The sequence below is a fragment of the Cyprinodon variegatus genome, unplaced genomic scaffold, assembly GCF_000732505.1.
Source record: "Cyprinodon variegatus isolate N-32 unplaced genomic scaffold, C_variegatus-1.0 Scaffold662, whole genome shotgun sequence".
In the NCBI taxonomy this organism is placed as follows: domain Eukaryota; kingdom Metazoa; phylum Chordata; class Actinopteri; order Cyprinodontiformes; family Cyprinodontidae; genus Cyprinodon; species Cyprinodon variegatus.
This window is the reverse complement of record NW_015151115.1, coordinates 298,620-317,540: the sequence shown is the minus strand read 5'-3', so window position 1 is coordinate 317,540 and position 18,921 is coordinate 298,620. Positions and strand designations below refer to the sequence as shown.

At 35.9% G+C, this 18,921-nt stretch overlaps 2 protein-coding genes across 2 annotated transcripts; one reads left to right on the top strand and one right to left on the bottom strand.

Annotated features, from left to right (window-relative positions):
* Positions 1-173: 173 nt before the first annotated feature.
* LOC107096974 (complement factor H-related protein 1-like) lies at positions 174-4,233 on the top strand. The gene is made up of 4 exons (XM_015393909.1): positions 174-282; positions 670-858; positions 3,100-3,279; positions 4,040-4,233. The coding sequence occupies exons 1-4, from the start codon at positions 219-221 to the stop codon at positions 4,231-4,233; spliced, it is 627 nt and encodes a 208-aa protein (XP_015249395.1). The 5' UTR covers positions 174-218.
* Positions 4,234-8,606: 4,373 nt separating this feature from the next.
* r3hdm4 (R3H domain containing 4) lies at positions 8,607-17,172 on the bottom strand. Its single transcript, XM_015393921.1, has 8 exons — positions 16,963-17,172; positions 15,039-15,196; positions 13,426-13,547; positions 13,062-13,179; positions 12,893-12,978; positions 12,005-12,090; positions 11,428-11,483; positions 8,607-11,242 (listed from the first exon to the last, which is right to left on the bottom strand). The coding sequence occupies exons 1-8, from the start codon at positions 16,998-17,000 to the stop codon at positions 11,139-11,141; spliced, it is 768 nt and encodes a 255-aa protein (XP_015249407.1). The 5' UTR covers positions 17,001-17,172; the 3' UTR covers positions 8,607-11,138.
* Positions 17,173-18,921: the final 1,749 nt, after the last annotated feature.

The following is an 18,921-nucleotide window of genomic DNA, read 5'->3' as shown; positions in this document are numbered from 1 at the left end:
TAATTAGAACTTTTCTTATACAGATTTTTTTCCCCTCTTGCCTTTCAGGGCTTCCATAGCTTGCCTTTTTGCATTTATTGAAGGTACACTGAATAAGGAAAGGTGATGTCACTGTGGGCTGTCCATTTCTGACCCATTTCATGCTCCAACAGCAACCAAAGTGAGGCAAACAAAGTAACATTTTCCAAAGAAGACATCAGTTCAACACAGGCAGTAAAATGTGGTTTATATTCCTTTTTCTCCAGGTCTTTGTTTGCTTGAATGTTTCCTGGTCACAGACTGGTAAGTAAAACTTCTTCTACTGGTAGTTGAGGTCGCTAGGACAGTGTACAAACAGAAATATTTTTTTGGTTTCCTTAATTAAAAAAAGGAAATTTTAGATACATTTTTGTTTTATCAATATTATTTTTATTCTTATGAGTTATTTTTCTCTTCATTTTATGACAAATCATATGTTTCACTTATTGAACATAAAGTCACCCATATAGTAAACTGTTTTGTTTACAAGGATTGTTGGTGTCTATAAAATGACAGTTCTAAAAGGCAAAGGGGCAATTTGATGTGAATCAATTAACAATAATACTGAGGATTATGTTTTCTTTGCTTTATAGTCAAAATTCCTGTCATACTGTATTATAATGCTTTATTTACTCCTTGTTTTATTTTCAGTAAACACTTGTGAAATTGGTGTACTGCATCCTCATCTGTATATAAGTGGAATACCTTCAGCCGGTGCACCGATCACCGTTGGACACAAGTTGCGTTTTCTCTGTGGTGCTGATTATCACTTGAATGGATCAATGGAAATTGAATGCTTACAAAATGGACAATGGAATCCCTCCTTTCCAACCTGCTCTGGTATGTTTAACTAAATTCCCCATGTAGATTTTCCCTTCTTTACAGAAACATTTAAAATGGTCAGACACATTTTGATATTACATAATTATAACATGAGTGAACAAAAAAGGCAGTGTTTTTTCTGCTTTTAAATATTGGGGAACTAATTTTTTTATTGATTTTACCAAGATTATCTTTTTGAAATTTAAGATTTGTTTGATGGTCTTTAACATGTGAGATGGAAAAGAATATACACAAGATAAATCTGTAATGGGGACAATATTTGTAATCAAACAGTGCATGAAAATACAAGGTGAATTACAAAAGACAATTAAACCAAAAGTACATTTTCCATGATAAGAAAATAAACCGAGATAATAATTTTAGTTTCATTCCAGATCATATGGAGGACCTAGAGAGTCACTGAAAACAGTCACTTCAAATTTCAACTGTTAAATCAAGCAATTTGAAATCCAATTTGAAAAGTATTTTCTAATCCCAAATTTTAAATTGAAATGTTTAAGAGGAATTGTAAATTGTATTTCTTAATCCATTATTAAAAACTGGAATAAAAAAAAAAAAAAAAAACTGGAATTTGGAAATGTATTTTAAAATTCCTTCATTTCTAAAAGGAGATTTAAAATTCATAAATTTATTATAACTTTCCTAATCACTCATTTAAAAAACATTATTTCTTATTCAATTTCCATTTCCTTTTTAAGCTTACATTTTCAAATCCTTATTGAAATTACATTTTCTTTCAGCTTTACCCCCTCCATTTACCTTTTCTGTGATCCTTCTTGTCCCTTAACACATTGATATCCAGTTTAAGTCATCACAGTTGCTCCTCAGATGTAAACAGTTCACTGATAGGTCATTTTGTCAACCCAGTGAGGCAGTCTTAAAGAGTTTAACTGCTTTCCAGTGTTCTCAGGGAAACAAAAGGGTGAAGGTCACATTATGTCCATGATGAACAGGTTGACTACTTTTGCCTGAATAACTCTAATTTAGAAGTTGACTCATTAAAAACCAGTGAGAATGGTGAATGAAAAGGAGAGATGCACCGCCTCAGTAAGTCAATATTTCCTTTGCATATTGTTTTATTTTTACTATGGTCTAAGTGCTGTTCTTTACCATGGATTTATTGCTGCTTAAGATGTTTCCAGTTGCGCTCAAGAACAATAAAAAGTTTCACAATAATATATCAGTAACTGAATTATATCAGATGGTTATTGTCACGTCTTGGAGGACCCAAATGCAGAGGCGGAGGTGCTGAGGTGAATACTTGTAGTTTTAATAAAAAATGGTTAACAAAGGCAGTCCGAAAATCAACTAAAATGTAACAGACCAGAACCATGGAGACATCAAGACACGTAGAAGGAAAACGCGTAGAAGGAGCCAGGGAGAGACGATTGCAGCGAGGACAGGACCAGCAACAACAGGGGAACCAACAAAGAGTGAGAGCAGAGGGAGAGCATAAATAGCTGACAGAGACAAAGGGAGGGCTAACGAGCTGACAAGGAGCAGGTGTGAGGAGACAACAAGGGAGCTAAGGGGAAAGGAACACACACACACACAAGAGGGCAACAGAGGACAACATGAGAACTAACATAAATCTAAAAATTACAACAAAATAGGAATTAAACCAATAAAAACTAGAAAACAAGGAGCAAAGTAAAGCACAACATATCCAAAACCATGACAGTATTTATTTAATTCGGGGAACTCTTTATTTGTTTTTACTGTTACATGACTCTTTTTTCTAAAAGTTTGTTAAATACATATAAAATATTATTAGTGGTTTGAAATTACAAGTATTTATAAATGAAAAGAAAAACAAATGACAATAGTTAGTCACATAATGTCAGAAATATTTTCACAAAGCTGTATGTATACTATATGTATATTTGAAAAAAATGTGATCAAGCACCATCTAAAGCAGGGGTCACCAACCTTTTTAAAGATGGGGAGCTACTTCGTGGCTACTGAGTCATAGGAAGGGCTACCAATACTGACCTATGAACAAGAGGGATGAGTGTTCACTTAGATTTCATGTATAAGAAACACATTTTTATTGTTAACTTTTCATATCTAATTTTCTTTTCAACATTCTCATTTTGAATTCTTCATAATATGATGAAAGGGTTAATATAATGAAATGATCTATAAATGATTAAAAAGAAGAGCAACAGAATAAAAAATAAACGCATTGATGACCATGATGTAAAGCTACTTTTACCCCTCTTGTTTACTTTCTCTTAGGGTCTTCAGGTTGTTCACATCCCCCACAGGTTCCCAATGGAGACACCCTTTCATTTACTAAATTCAATTACCAAGAGGGTGAAAGAGTTGAATACAGCTGTTTTTCTCGATATACTATGGAGGGTGATCCATTTAAAACCTGTAGAAATGGTAAATGGGAAGGAGAGATGAGATGCTTAGGTAAGTCAAAATTTTTTACATTTTGAGTTTGCATATTGTACTTTTTCTGAAATGTGATGCAAAGGGTTTATTTTATGGTGAAATAATTGCTGTTGCAATTCATTCAGTTGCGAAAAAGGATAATAAAATGTGTAATGGCACCATATCAACAATGATATTATTTAAAACTAGATAAAGCTAAATCATTTCTTATGGGACAGTTAATAAGACACATATCTTTATAAAATAGTGTTGTGGAAATTATTTATCCAAGTGTCTTTACTTAACATTTTTGCTAATAGAACTCTTATCTTAATTACAAGACATCCAGTCTCTGTGATATTGTGGCGCATGCAGAGACGCTTTATTCTTAGCAGTATAGCTCCAGAGTTACACAATTGATGCCTTTTAGTTCTGATATATGCAATACATTTAATTATTTCACAAAAAGTTTTTATCTGATCAGACCAGCAATTTTAAAACTATTTAAATGACAAAGTATAAATGTGAAGACCAATGGAGTAACAAAACATGGGTAACGTATTCAAGTTTGTGGTATGAAGGTATAAATGAGGAATAAGGAAAATCTCTTTTTTTTTTTAGCTCTAACGGTGATACGCAATTAACAAGACCTTGTGAAAAGTAACATGAAAGGTTTAATGATCCATATGTGCGATTCAGAAACATAGTTTGATCCCTTTGATATTTGATCATTATTAAAAAAGCAGTTTTATGAGCTAAGTTTTATAAACTAAGGGTTGTTTCTGTTTTGTCTTTTTAGGCGCCTGCACTGTGGATGAGCAGTTAATGGAGGAAAATAATCTTATGTTTGCATATAGCTGGAGGGAAAAAGTATATGCCGTTCATAAGGATCACATTACTTTTTATTGTAAAAGAGGGACAAGACGTGTTGGCACAGTGCCACTGCGTGCACAGTGTATTGATGGTGTGATGGAACTGCCTACCTGCCAGTGAAAATTTTCAATGAGCTTATTATAAATATGCAATCATAAAATTATGCTAATTATCCAATACAGGAATATTGACCGTTTTAATTGTTATTTTAGTAAAAATATGTCAAGTCTTTTGCTTCTGCTTGTTGTATAGGAAAGTTTCAAGGTCAGTCGATTTTTTCGATGCTTCTCACAAGAAAAATATATATGTTCCTCTTTCTTTGTTCTGTTGTTTCAAGATAAAACATGTCAGGAACTATTGATAAATAAACCAATGCAAACATTGACCCTCTGTCAATCTGGTTATTATAAATATGTAATCATAAAAATATATAAATGATTCAATACAGGAAAGAAGTATGCATTTCATTGCTATGGTCATTTAAATGAAAAAATGTATTTAAGTTTTTTTATTCTGCATGTTAATTAGTTACTTTTTTTAAAAAGTTGTATGTTTATGTTATAAATTGTTGTTTGAAGAAATATATATAAAGATGTCTTTCTTCCCCAAAAAATAACTTTTTAGAATCCTAACTGGTTTGCAATTTCCTCTTACTACTCCTTTTATCCTATATATCTGGTTTTGTGTATTTATTATTTTTAAGATAATTCAGGTAAGTTGCTGTTAACTTTATAAATCTGCTTTAAAAAATAAAAGTAAGAAAAAAGGTCAAAACTTAATAGCTACATTGTTGTGTGGTTAACCCAAACTGTTTTACAATATGGTAAATAGGAAAATGTCATTATATTCATAAACAACTGGACTAAATAAAATGTGAATAAGATCTCAGTAATTGTAAACAATTACAGTCTGTGTGTGATTAATCTATATAATGGGATTTGGTTGGTGAAGTGAGTACTTACGGTACTGAAATAAACAAACTTAAATAATATTCAAATTTAATAAATATGACTTTAGGAAGGCATGTCAATTTTAAGAGAAAACAGCAAAACAAACTACTACACAAGGTAAAATTGACAGCTTTATCCAACAGAAGTAAATGACTGAAAGCAGGCATCCCTTAGATATGATAATATAGGTTACATTTATTAGCTGTTTTCTTTATTATTTATAATATTTATAACTATTTGGTATAGAGTACATAGGTGCAGCCATTTGAAAGGCTATTTCTTACATTCAGGATGCAGCAGTCTGTCACTGAAGTAGTTGATGGTGCTGTTGTCATGTCTTTCACAAACTGAAAAACATTGTCTTATTTTCTTACAATCTTTGTTCTCCCAAACACTTTAATTGAGCAAATATCAAAAGAAAGCGACCGCTGTTCTGATCTTTTCTCTGATTACTGTCTCTCATCTTGTAAAAAATTACTGCTACTCTGGCAAACAACAGCAGAAGTTATAGCTAGTGCTACATAATATCTTTATTAGGCTGTCGGGGGCCAAAATATAATTTATATTTAAAAAATTATATAACAGTAATTTCTTTAAACAATTTATAAGATATCATTGCATTTTCAAGGCTTCTTTTAAACTTTGTCCAATAAATACCAGAGTGAAAGTATAGTTTAATGAGAAGATATAAAGTTAGTTATTTATAGTTTATTATAAACAACAATATAAACACTATAATATAGTGTGTTATAAGCTAATTCACAACAGCTGGTTGCGTCAAAATGTTACCACATTTCAGTCCAGTAAACTGGTTTTTCCATTCTTGTGAAATAGCACAGATACAAATTAAATCAACTCCCAAACTGGAATAAGTTTAATGAACTTGAGGATAAGTGTACAAAAAGGAGAGTTATAAACAAAGTGAGGCTTTGCAGGTTGGCTGACCCTGGTGTGTTGACAGAGAGAGCTTTGGCTAGCGGGAAATTACATGGACTGTAGCGACAAATAGATAATTTATTAACAACAAATAATCAAAGTAAACTTCGGAGCAACATAGTTTTAGTGATGAAAATAACAGAATAGAAAAATGGAGAAGAGGACATAAACCAGACATGAAACAGCTGTCAAAGCTGGAAAAGCTGTTATTAAACATCCATCTACATAGAAAACCGTAGAAATATGTGTAATTGTGGGACTATGGCAGCCTTTGCACTGCTGAAGGACTTTACAAATGGAAGATTGCAGACTGTTTTTTTTTTTCACAGATCGCACTGCTTCCACACAGAACTTTCATACTGAACTCATTTTGCAGAAGAGAAACTCAACCTAAAAGTAAAAACGCTGAGTTAGGAAAAAGTCTGCAGTGAATAACAAAAAAAAAAAATCTGATTATTTGAGAGAATATATTTAAATCAAAGCTAACATGAAAACGCATCTTTAAACATCAGCTTCATTTTGGTGTCTTCATTAAGAACAAAGTGGAACCAAACCACAAATTCCCTGTTTGTCTGCATAAACCTGGCAAATAAATTCCAAATGAGGTTATTTGATTGTAACTTTTTCAATCCCACAAACTAAACCTACTTCGTATTAGAAAGCCAAATATGAGCTTCTACAACTTTATAAAGATGAACTAGTCATGAACTTTTAGCAGGATATAGATTTATCCCTCAAACAGTTACATATTTGAAAAATGTATGTCCTTTATTTAGAAAAAAACATTCTTTTAAAAAAATTCAAAAATATTTATATTATTACCATATTATGGCCGACGAAATGATGGCTGTTGACCAGACAGTTTTTCTGTCAGAAAAATAAAGTAGGGTAAGCTACAAAAAGTAATTGTTAAAGAATCTGGTTTTGTAAGTAATGCTTCATTCAAGTAGGCCAATGAAAAGCTGAGAGGAAGAGAAAACTGTGCCAGAGGACAGAACACAAGTAACAGGAAACACCTCATTCCTAAGAGGATTGTGCAACGTCCACTGAAGAATTTGAAAAAGATTTATAAAACTTGGAGTGCTGCAGGAGTCAAAGGTTCAAGACCAACCAGACAGTTTCCCAGAAACCAAACTAAAAATATAAACATTCTGGCATTAAAGCCTTGCTCTTAAGAGTCTATGTAAGTGTAACAACTACTGAGTAACTGCTCAGTGATCCACAATCACATATTCACACTGTCATGACTTCCCGATGGCAAACGCAAAAAGTTATTTGAACCTTGTTTGATTGTTGAGCTGCATAAGTGAGGCCTCTTGCTTGGAGGAGTGTCGGCCTAGTGGTCAGAGCAGCACGCTTGTGCTCTGAGAAGGTTGCAAGTACCTGTTTAGATCCTCACAGCCGGCACTCTGGGTCTCTGAGCAAGACCCTTAACCCCATACTGTTCCCAGGGCACTGCACAGTGGCAGCCCGCTGTTCCCCAAGGGTATACGTTAAATGCAGAGTTAATTTCCCCACTGTGAGAGCAATAAAGTTAAATTTCTATCCTTTTTTAAACATGTGCCATTGTTGCCGTGGTCAGCTGAGAAAATCATTCAAACTTCTTAAAAGATCAAGATGAAAGATGTAGTAGTTTGCCCTGAAATCAAAGGGTTGATGGTTCAAGCCCCGGTACCGGCTTTCAGTGTCATTGTGCCCTTGGGCAAAACACTTCACCCACATTGTCTACTTGGACAAGACACTACACCAAAATAGTAGTTGTCTACTGATAGTAGTCAGGAGGTCTGGGCAAATAATTTCAGTCAGTGAGTTAGGGCAACCACTATCAGTGTGTGGGTGAATGACTAATTGTAGTGTAAAGTGATTTGGTCAAGTTTCCTGATTGGAAAAAAGGCCATCTGAAGGATTTAATTGGGTGTTCATCACAATGAATTGTCCTTATGGCTTTGAACGTTAGTGATATGACAAGGAGATCCCACCTTTCCATTATGATGTGGGGGATTTTTCCCTTCAGTGGATAAATTGAGCTTCAGGTTGAGCAAAGGCATCAAGCAGCAGTTGGCTATATGGATGCAGGGGGCATCCCTTCTGACTGAAGACCATCTGTGTGATCATTAGTTTTTTTTTTAAGGAAAACGCAGCAGTTCCCAACGCCCATCTGACAAAATAGTTCTTCCACAGAAACATTCTTTTAGATTATCCTGAGTGTTCCCCTGATCTAAATCCTACTGAGAATATTTGAGGTTGAATCACAAGGTAGGTTTACAAAAATGCAAACCAGTTCCAGACAGTAGATGCCCCCCATGAAGCTATTGTCAACACCTGGAGCAATATTCCCTCAAGCTTCCTGTAAACATTGGCAAATATTAGCCAAACAAATTTTTAATTGAATAGCAATAATGGCTTTACTAATTTCCAAGGGCTTTTATTTTTCTCTGGTTTGTTTGTATTTTAAGTTTTTAAGACAGTCTTGAACATTTTAAAAGTTGACAGCTCAAAAGTTCTTTGCAAAACCTATTTTTATTTCACTTAGCTCTGCTTAGAAATTTCTTTATATTAAGACTATCTTTGTAAACTACATGACATAGTGAAACAAAAAAAAGAAATAAAAATAAATTCATGCTTGCACCTTAAATTCCCTTTAATCATGGCAGAGATCATTCCAAATATGTACATCAGATAAACACAAAGATGTTCCAGTATCACATAGAAAGCTCTTACAGTTTTACAGGCTTTCAATAAACAAAGTTTGGCACAATTAAGATAAATATTTACAGTGCAATAAAATAACATGTCATCAAAAAGCAATCAGCCCTCCAGAGAGCAGCAGAGAACAAAGGCAAACTGCAGTAGAGAAATACGTTCGTCTGCAGAGACATAAAAAGACAAGAGAAATCCTAACGACACATTCAGTGACCATTTCAAAGCCTGAGAAGTTGGATGCATCCTAGTGACAGATGCACAAGCTTTGGTAGTTGACAAAAATGCACCAATAGGTCAAGTTTTATTACACTGCTGTAAACGGTATAATAAAGAAAGCATTTTTTTCTATCTTACTGGATACACATTTTCAAAATCTGATCAAGTAAAAATTTGGAAATTTTTGTTCAGACAAATGATAGAAACAATGTTCATAAGGCAGAAGTGCTTTTATTTAAGTGTCAAATGTTGATGAAATTGTTTTTAAATAACTTCCATTTATTAAATATAGGTCATAAAAGTGTGAAATGATGCATTCGCTGCACAGGAAGTGGATTTTATTAAACCATAACATCGGTTATGGTACTGAAACTGTGTTATGCGTGTGTAAGCATTTATACACAGAAACAAATCCCCCAATTACATGGCATGAAAAAAAATAAAGTTTCCTATGAGATTTACAGAGATGAAACAGGTACTCTGTCTACACTGGAAATCAGCACCATCTAGAGGTCTAAACAGATCTAAGCTCAAAACCTGAACAGCATTTTAGGTGGCAGTGGTTGCAGTAGCACTGGTTAAGCTCTGAACATTTGGTTTATGAAGACATTTCCAGTGTATTCAGGATGTTGGTGTTTCAGACAGAAATGAACCAGCTTCTACTTATATAGATGACTGGAAAAAATCTTCCCTAAACGATGACCGTTATCTTCACCTCTGCTGTCTTTCCAAACAGGACAACTAATATTCATACTTCCACCAGAAATCCAGAGGGTGACCATTTCCATTGGATATGCATTGGATTTGAAAGCAGTTTTAGCACCATTCATCCAAACGTGTAACAGAGCAACAGATTCCTTACAGCCAACGGAGAGCTGCAGATCACAGGAAGTACCGTAAACTTTTCATTATGTTTTCAGGTGTTGATTTTATTTCTACTTAAATATTAAATCTATGTATTTAGTAGGGCACACACTTCTCAAGTTCATTTCTTTAAATATTCAATTCATAACTGCAACCAGGTTTTCCCCATTAGAGGATTTATTTGATCTTTATAGATTGTACCAAATTATTTTTAAAAATACTCATAAGTTGAGTAAATCAACAGCTTATACTGAACAGAATGAGTTTAGTTTTTAAGTAATCTAAAATAACACCAGCAAAACACAGCAATATAAAATTAACTAAACAGTTACTAGTGATGACTAAAACGCAGGTCTACATTTTGTATATTCTGCCTCTTGATTTCTTTAATTGGAAATGCATCCTGTAAACCTTAACTGCCAAACACAATTGTTGGAGGATGTCATGAAAACAAAAAGCTGGCCTTATTTTTTAGACAATTATTTTATGCACATTTTGGATCATTTGTAAAGATGTGCAAATATGAATGTAACCTAGGTTACAGTAGCTTTTTTTCTCTTGATACAGATATGTATCCTATTTATTATGCAGGATTAATCAAAATAGAAAGGTCAAAGTTTTGACATATTTCTAGTTTCATTTCTTTGACACAAAATCCAAGTGCCAATCAGAACAAATAACTTGCGTTACGGTTGAGGTCTTGGAAAATTTATAAAAACTTTTTATCTTGGTCAAGATACATTGTTCTCTAAGAGAAAATTGTATAAAGTATAAGTAAGCATTCAAAGAAGTTGATGAGCTCACTGTTATAGTCACGTGTCTCCACATTCCCAGTCAGTCCTCACACAGTACGAAACATGCAAGAATTAAAGCTGCTTTAACTATCTGCGTTTATCTAAACGGTCATTTATAAATATCCTCAAGAGGCGGTGTTAACCAAAACATGGTGATTTTACAACTGTGTTGTAATCACTAGTCGTGGCAAAAAGCTATTTAAAACATCATCGCTTATTCCAAACATTATTCCTTAAGCCCAATGACATTAAAAAAATTGTCTCGGTTTTGCTCAAAAACCAGTGAGGAACTGCTATGCAGGATGGATTTGAAAGTCGAAACCTACTAATATTTCTGGTAATCTCAGAAATTTACTATATTTGAAATGGTGTGTGTGGTGAAGGTGTGGTTGGATGTTTGTGTATGCTAGCTTTCCTGTAAAACAACATGCCAACAGGTATGCTAAAGTAATGTTTACTCCTTTGTGGACAGAATAAGCCCAAATATCACTGGATATTTTATGAAAGTGTGACAGAGCTTGTTTTTTCTGTGGAAACAAGAGAGAAAGGCGTAGTTCCGGTCTCAGCTCATCTGCTCCAGATAGGCAGACAGCAGAAGCCCAGGAGGAAGAAACTCCTCCTGTTTGTTCACCACTTTAGTCTGGCGTGAGCCGTTGTAGTCGATGCCTGTGGAACCAAAACAGTTTAATCACTTCAATGTGTTGGAAGATATCAATCTGCCTTTATGGATGCAAAAACAGCACATAAATAGTGAGAAAGTCTGCACAAGTTAGTAATACCAGTTTGGTTAAGCTTACAAACATTCTAAATCAAGATAAATAGAAATTGTATATAATAAACTGTGTACTCACTGGCAGAGACCAGGTCCATATACTGGCAGATGGCATGAAGAAGCAGCCTCTCAAAACTGGTCCAAAAAGACAAACCACAGAATCAAGATCATGAAATTTGACATCATCTTTTATATTAAATTCAAAACAAGTATTAAGTTTGTTACATGCAATATTCCTCTCTCGGCTCAACAGATATGCACACCTTGTCACATATGCAAATTCACAAAGTATGTGAAAAAAAGTAAAGCTAAAACACAATGAAACTATGGAGTAGAAAGATGTATGCTTGTGGTTAGTGCAGAAGAAAATTAAAATAAAACTGCAATTTTGATTAAAAAATAAATAAATAAACTGCTGTTTTTATTGTGAGCAAAATCCCACAGCCCTACTCCGTACATTTTGGCACTAAACAGTGTTTGGTTTCCAAAAAAACAATAATTTTCCCTCATCAGAGACTGTTAGAAGAAGCACATAGTTGCTTTAGGTCTTAGGCTACTATCATAACAGACTTACCTTTCCAGGCTTTATACTAAGCATCTGAATCCAGAGCTTTGAAGACCTGCGGATATTCTGACAACAGAAAGAGGATTTCTACCTGCTGCTGAGGATGGTTGTGTAAACTGAGTTAGGTTCAGCGCTGAAGAAGCTGAGAAGGTTTTCCTCGATGACTTCCAGCGTTCCCTGGAAAACAGCAGCAGTTTTCTTACTTCAAGGATTTTAAAAGCTGCTACTGTGCTTTTCATACGGTAGTGTCCTCTACACAAATAGGCTTTCTAATCAATGTTTAAAACCTTTTTTCAGGCCAGCTGACAATATTTTGAAGTAATGTTTTTCCCTTTGACTTTGGTACGGGATAATACTCAGAGGAATAGGAAAGTTACTTAGAAAAGCTCATTTGTTTAGAAGCAAAATATACAGTGTAAAGACTCGAGCATTAACTGAAAGGTTGATAAATAAATGTGTCAAAATAGATCATTTTAGTTCTTAAATGGTAACAAGAAATACATACACTCAAAGGTGATATTTAGGATAATACTATAGGACAGGGATGCCCAAGTCTAGTCCTCATGAGCTACTATTCTGCAACTCCTACATAACTGACTCCAAGTCCTCATTAGTCCATCATTCAGATCCACAGAGGTCTGGAAACGAGTCATTCATTTGATTCAGCTATAAATCTTAAGGGATGAAGATTAAACTTGCAGGAGAGCAGCTCTCGAAGACTGAAGGATAATCTTTATAGTCAGAAGGCTAAATCAAAAATGAATAAATCAAAGGTGTCAAATTAAGCAAATACAAAAACAATCGACCCACCAAAGAAGGAACAAAAATATGACCTGGAGAAACTAAAACTTTTGTATTGTAACACGATTGTCAAATCATGTGGACAGGATTCTAATGACCCAGCAGGACCCACTGATACACACAGCTAATGATAAGCCTCTCAGCACAGAAGAAGCTGCCAAAAACAGGCCATACACACCATGGGGATTTGCTTCCGTCTCAGAGTCGCTCGAAGCCTGCGATCGATTCTGTGGAAACACTCCTGAGCAGCAAAGGCAGGATATACTGTAGAGAGATGAATGCCTTTCAGACAAGCAGTCACAGAAAAGCCTGGACGTTCGCAGACATATAAACAAACAGAGGCTCACCATTTCTGTGGTCTTTAAGAAGCTGATTGGCATTTTTCTTCCTGGCCCCCTCCTCTTCCAACAGAGAAAGCAGCCTCTCCTGCTCCTCACCTGAGCAATTCATGAAGTCGCCCCATGGCTACCAAAACACAAGCGATTTATCACAAGATGGCCACCTTTCTTAGCAAAATAAAACATCAGATTAAGGTTAAAAGTAAATGAAACCAGCTGGTGAGTAAAGGACAGTAAAAAGGCCTGCAAATATAAACATGTTTCAGAATAGTTTATTTCATCCTTTAAAGACCTTAAAAAACAGACAAATAAACATAAATGATCCAAAATATGGCTTATTTCAGGCCCTGATCTCTCCAACGGCTTTCTGTACCTGGATATAGTTTCCATTGGTGCAGGCTTCAGTAAAGATGGACGGGATAGCTGGGTTGCTGCAAACTTCCAGGTCATCTTTGGAGCATTCGTCCTTCTCAAGGAGGTTGGCAAGAAAGCGGGCTGGAGAAAGGAAAACAGGTAAACAGTTAAGAGAAGAGTATGGAAATGCCATCAGGCACATCAGGCATTGCATGAGCTCCAACTGTGCTCACGGAGAGGATAGGTGTGTGCAAGAAGCCTTCTTGAAACGGAGCAAAACGTTTCAACTAAAGACAAAATATATAATGTGTTGAAAAACCTGCTACAAACAATAAATGCTACTTCTGCTAAACTGCTTGTGGACAGGATCTATGTGATAACGCAAGCACAGTCTGTTATGACCAAGGTATTAATAATCCACTCCAAACTTTTAGCTAGGAATATTTATTAGGGTTTACACTTTGTGTATCACAGCTTTAAGGCTAAAATATAGTTGCACGTTGGGTTGTCACACCGGTCTGTGTGCCCCATGCGTGAAAAAACAATAAAACAGAGGGGCATTGATCAACAAAACAAACAGAAAGGTAGAAAAAAAGAGAAGAAACAGCTTACATCCCACCTCAAAAATGGCTGAGGGCAGCATTGTTTATTTAATAACTGATGATTATTCAAGAATAATACGTGTGTTACACAGAAACATACGGTGGGATAAAATGGTAGGCTTACATGATGACGATGAGGAAACAAGCTCCTCGTGAAGGCCATAGGCACCTTTCTTTTTTGTTAAACATATATAAATAATGTCATTTCACTAAATAAAAGCTGATAAAATAAAAGGTTTCAACATTTTAAGTTAAGAGTTAATAAACGGTTTCAGAGGAGTAATCACAACACTCTAAATGAGCAGCGCAGTTTCTGTCTCCATGGCAGCTCGCAGATCAGCTTCTCTGATTGGTTGATGTGGCGCATCGGGCAACAAAAATTACATCTTTTCAACTCCAGCATACGCTGCTTGTGAAATTTTTAACATTTGTGCGAAGTTTTCATGAGAAAACATCCCAAAAACAGGGCGTACCATTTGTCATTTTTTTAGTAAAGGGCATCAAATGTACACATTACTCGCTAAAAGCCTGCTACACCCACACTTTAAGACTTCTTCCCCAACACAGCATCACTATCTGTAATATTTTCACTGAGCTCATCCGGCCATCTGGGATCAACCCTTCCTAATTATATTCGTGACAAACGTATCTAAAGAAAGAATTTATCACAAAAGAACAAAAAAGACCAGACTATGATCCATCTACCAAAAGTAGGCCATGCAGAGAATGTCCATGCATCCCTGACATTTGCATGACACCAATCTCCACATATAACTACTGATAAAGGAAACCTTTATCAGTAGTAAATGTTGCAACAGTGGCCGTTTTTAATGTCTGGTTAATGTTCTTTACTAAAGTTAATGTTATTATTTCCCCTTTACATGATTCATACCAGCAGAAATTATCTTCATTTGGCCCCTGATACTTGATCAAAAGCAAATAGGCGATATGTTTTTACATCCATGGAGAACCATATTTTGCCCCCTGGCTCAGCCAGTAGAAATGGAATCATGTATTCAGTAACACTTACTGTTTTCCTGTCTGCGAAGGCTCTTCTTGCCTTTTGCACGTGGAGTGAGGTCTGAGTTGCGGATGGCTTGATTGATGTAAAACTGCTTCTTTTTGGCAGGAGATACACGCTTAGCAGGTGAGCAGGGCAGTGAGACGCATTTGCGCTCTTCTATCAGGCTGAGAAACAGAACAGAGATTACGTTAAAGCTGTACAAATGTTTGACCCTCAGGTTTCTACAACAAAGCCTTATGCACCTAATAATATAAGAGGTAGAAGGCAATATAAAATGGCTAAAAAAGGCAGAGCAGGTAGAAAACAGCTTAAACTACTCTAAAACATGAAGGAATGAACATCAGTCTTTGGATTTAATACAAGAGAAGAACATGGAGTTAACCCTTTTAATATTGGATTTAATCAATTGCTAAAAACGGAATGTTCCATTTCACAAAAAAAATGAAACCAAATCAAACTAAATGTTTGCAGCTAGTGTTATCACATAGATAACTAATTTATCAGTTAGGGGCACACATCTAAGGAGAAAAAAATTATCAACTGATGTCACTCTAAGTCATGGAAACCAAAGTGAGTGTTATAGTAGAAAAAAACAACAATTTTCTTTTGAAATTCATCCTGTTAAAAGGGAGTTTTCCTCTTCAGTCGCTACAAGCATGTTTGGTGGGAGGGATGCTGAAAAGTCAATGAGTTTATGCAATCAGCTGGTTTTCTTCAGATAGAAAACTTTGAACCAATCTGACTGTGCGATCTGGTTAAATTGTCTCTGTAGAATACCTTGAGATGACATATGTTGTGAATTGGTGCTATAGAAATAAACTGAATTGAACCAATTTAGATTTCCTCAGCAGACCACTGCAGATTCTTTGTGGACAAAAACTTGCTGGCAGAGTGCAGAAAAGCTGAAGTCAATTTAACGTCCCTCAAATGCTACATTGCACTCAAAATGTTAAATTCAAATATAATTATACAATGATGTCATGATTGTGGGGGCAACGCTGGCCTAGTCTTTAGAGACAGATGCTTGCATCTGGTGAAGGCTGCAAGTTCCCTGGTTTGATCTCTAAACATTTCCACTTTGAGTACCTGAACACACCCTTTATTCCCAGAATGCTTCTGGGTGCTGCACAGGGGCAGCCAGCTGCTCCCTAAGAGATGGGTTAAATGAAGAGGACGAATTTAATTGGAAAGCTATGATAAATAAAGATAAAAGTATGTAGCTAATAAAAAGCAAGAATATCAAAAGCAGTATAATTTATAATTGTATCTGTAATGCTTTCCAGTGTATCAATCCAGTAAGCTAGACTAGTCCAGGGCAGTGAAATGTGAATCTCCTGCATAAGATGTAGGTCAGTGGGTTTCATGCTAGGGTCCTGCCCCGCCTCTGCTGGGCTCTCTGCACATAAAATGCAATTCTTAATTCTTAATCTTTGCAAGTTAATAGTATCCTAATAGACTGCATCTGATTTTGCATTATTTTATATTAAGCAATTTCTCATTACATTAAAAGACAGACAAACTAGCGTATCATATTACATTTACGACAGCTATTTGCTCGGTTTACTAATAAATGTGTTTCATTAATCATCAAACACGCATTAACGCTGTCATTTTCAGATGTTGAAACAATAATGGTAAGAGTGATTTAAAAAACAAAACAAAATAAAAAACTAACAGTTAACGTAAACAAGTTAGCCAGTTGTTAGCTAGCTGCTAAAGGGCTAACAAGGGCAATTAGATAATCTTTTATTATATGTAAAACTGCGACGTGGACTCAAATCATTGAAAGCTTATATAAATAAGTCAGTAAGCCCAGACGAATTTATGTTTTAAGAAATATTATTGCATACTTCCTTTATTTACATTTTAAGTAAACTATGGTCCGTGCTAATGCTAACTAGCTAAAGTAATGAGGAAACTCAGTACTTACATGTAATCCTGATCTTCATTATCTGTCAAAACGACCATTTTATTCAGGTATATTGGGACAGAAGTGCAAGGCCAGCGGTATATTTACAGAATAAAAGGCAGCAGATAGAAATGTAGCGGTGCTAATAAATGGTAGCTTCTGGCTGCTAGCCTTACAGTGAAGCTGTTTGTTACAGCAGAAAGTGGCCGAAAGCGCAGCGCTGTTCACGACTCATTTCATCCTACTGTACAGACATTGTTACTGCGAATAAAAGGAGGGAAAAAACACGATTACACAACCAAAAACACACTGCTTAAAAAAAACAACTTAAAATTTAATATAGAATATTATATCAACCTGAAATAATGGAAACTGTATGTCAGGATATATTTTTATTTTTTTTTTTTTTTTATTTCTATTTAGTTACACGGGGTGATACATTTCTATACGTTTGGATCATTTTGGTTAATATCCTACTTTTAAAAAACAATGAATGCATAAACATCTAAATTGGAGTAATTTGTAGCAGGGGCTGAGCTAGATGGGGGGGCAGGGGTGGCCATTGCTACCCTTAGCCAATCGTTGGCCACCCCTACCATTTTTCCCTCTATTACAGATGGTGGCAACAGTAATACTCTCAAGTGGAATATTCAAAACATCATATATTAACATTTACTTGACAACAAAGGCTAAGTTCACACTGCAGCCTAAAGCGACCCAAATCCGATTTTATTGCCTACATGCGACCTGGATTTGATCTTTTCATGACAGTCAGAACAACACAGATCTGATTTTTTTTCCCAATCCGACCCAGGCCACTTGGCTATGTTGTCCTGAATCCAATACGAATCTGATCTTTTAAAATGCGATCACTAGCTACGTTTACATGCGCAAAATTTCCCCGATCCGATCCAAACCTTGGTTGATCGGAAATTCAAAATCTCCGTTTACATGGACACTAAATGAAATGATCCGATCATGACGTGTGTATACATGTACCAAGCGTTGGATCAGATTAAATCTTTTAAGCATGCGCAGAACTTCCTGCCAAACTTGGCAGTTCTGTCTGCGTCTGGTTTTTGGGAGGCCTGACAAACGATGCGCTCGGAGCGAGCGGAAAGAAAAAAGAAGAGAGGAGGAAAAAAGCGCTTGGCAGCGAAATGTACGAGAGAAAATGTAGAGAATGAGCGATTGAACCGGCGTGGGAGAGCGAGTGGGCTGTGGAGAGAGAAAAGAGGAAGAGGAGGAGGATAAATTCCTGCTTCCTGCAGCTTTAAATGAACTTGAGTGTATAAGTCGGCGTTCCTAGACTCCCCCCGCCATGTTGTTCACAGCGAGAGCGAGAGCGAGAGCGACTGGTGGTTTCCTGTTGTTGACAAGGCGGAAAAACGTCACGCTGACGTCGCACACATGCGCAGTGAAGATTATTTTACTCTTAAGATCCGAATGGGTGTTTACATGGACGCCAATCGGAATGGCGATCGGCAAAAACCACTTCTCTCATTCGGAATTAAATTTAGATCCGATCGGACCGAATCGGATTAGAATCTTCAGTCTGACATGTTTACATGAAACATTTTTGATCTGATCAGGCCTTCAATCCGATTAGTTGTGTCCATGTAAACGTAGCTTGTGTCTGCACAACGGCATTAGTAACTGACATAGGTTACTATTCTGCTTCTTGCTACAGAGAAGCGGCAAGAAAAACAAACACCATGGCGGACGATGATGTGGAGAGCAGGACACAAGTTACACAAGCACCATCCAAGTTGCAGAAGCACACACTCCTCCCACATTCTTGTGGCCTAAAGTATGATTTTATAAGGTATAATTACACAACATTCCGCTAATGGATGTCGGCTCAAATGTAGTTCTCATAGCTATCCAGCAGATGCCTCCATTCAATAGTGTTTCATATGTTTCGACTTTTGGCCTGTTGTGTTGGTTCATGGGGCTTCGAAACTGCCACCACTAGTTGAG

Coding starts and splice junctions, on each gene's coding strand:
- LOC107096974 (XM_015393909.1), top strand. CDS start 219: ATGTGGTTTATATTCCTTTTTCTCCAGGTCTTTGTTTGCTTGAATGTT. Junction 283..669: donor TGTTTCCTGGTCACAGACTG/GTAAGTAAAACT, acceptor TTTTATTTTCAG/TAAACACTTGTGAAATTGGT. Junction 3,280..4,039: donor AGGAGAGATGAGATGCTTAG/GTAAGTCAAAAT, acceptor TTGTCTTTTTAG/GCGCCTGCACTGTGGATGAG.
- r3hdm4 (XM_015393921.1), bottom strand. CDS start 17,000: ATGGTCGTTTTGACAGATAATGAAGATCAGGATTACAT. Junction 15,197..16,962: donor AATGAAGATCAGGATTACAT/GTAAGTACTGAG, acceptor TCTGTTTCTCAG/CCTGATAGAAGAGCGCAAAT. Junction 11,243..11,427: donor TATGGACCTGGTCTCTGCCA/GTGAGTACACAG, acceptor TTGGTTCCACAG/GCATCGACTACAACGGCTCA.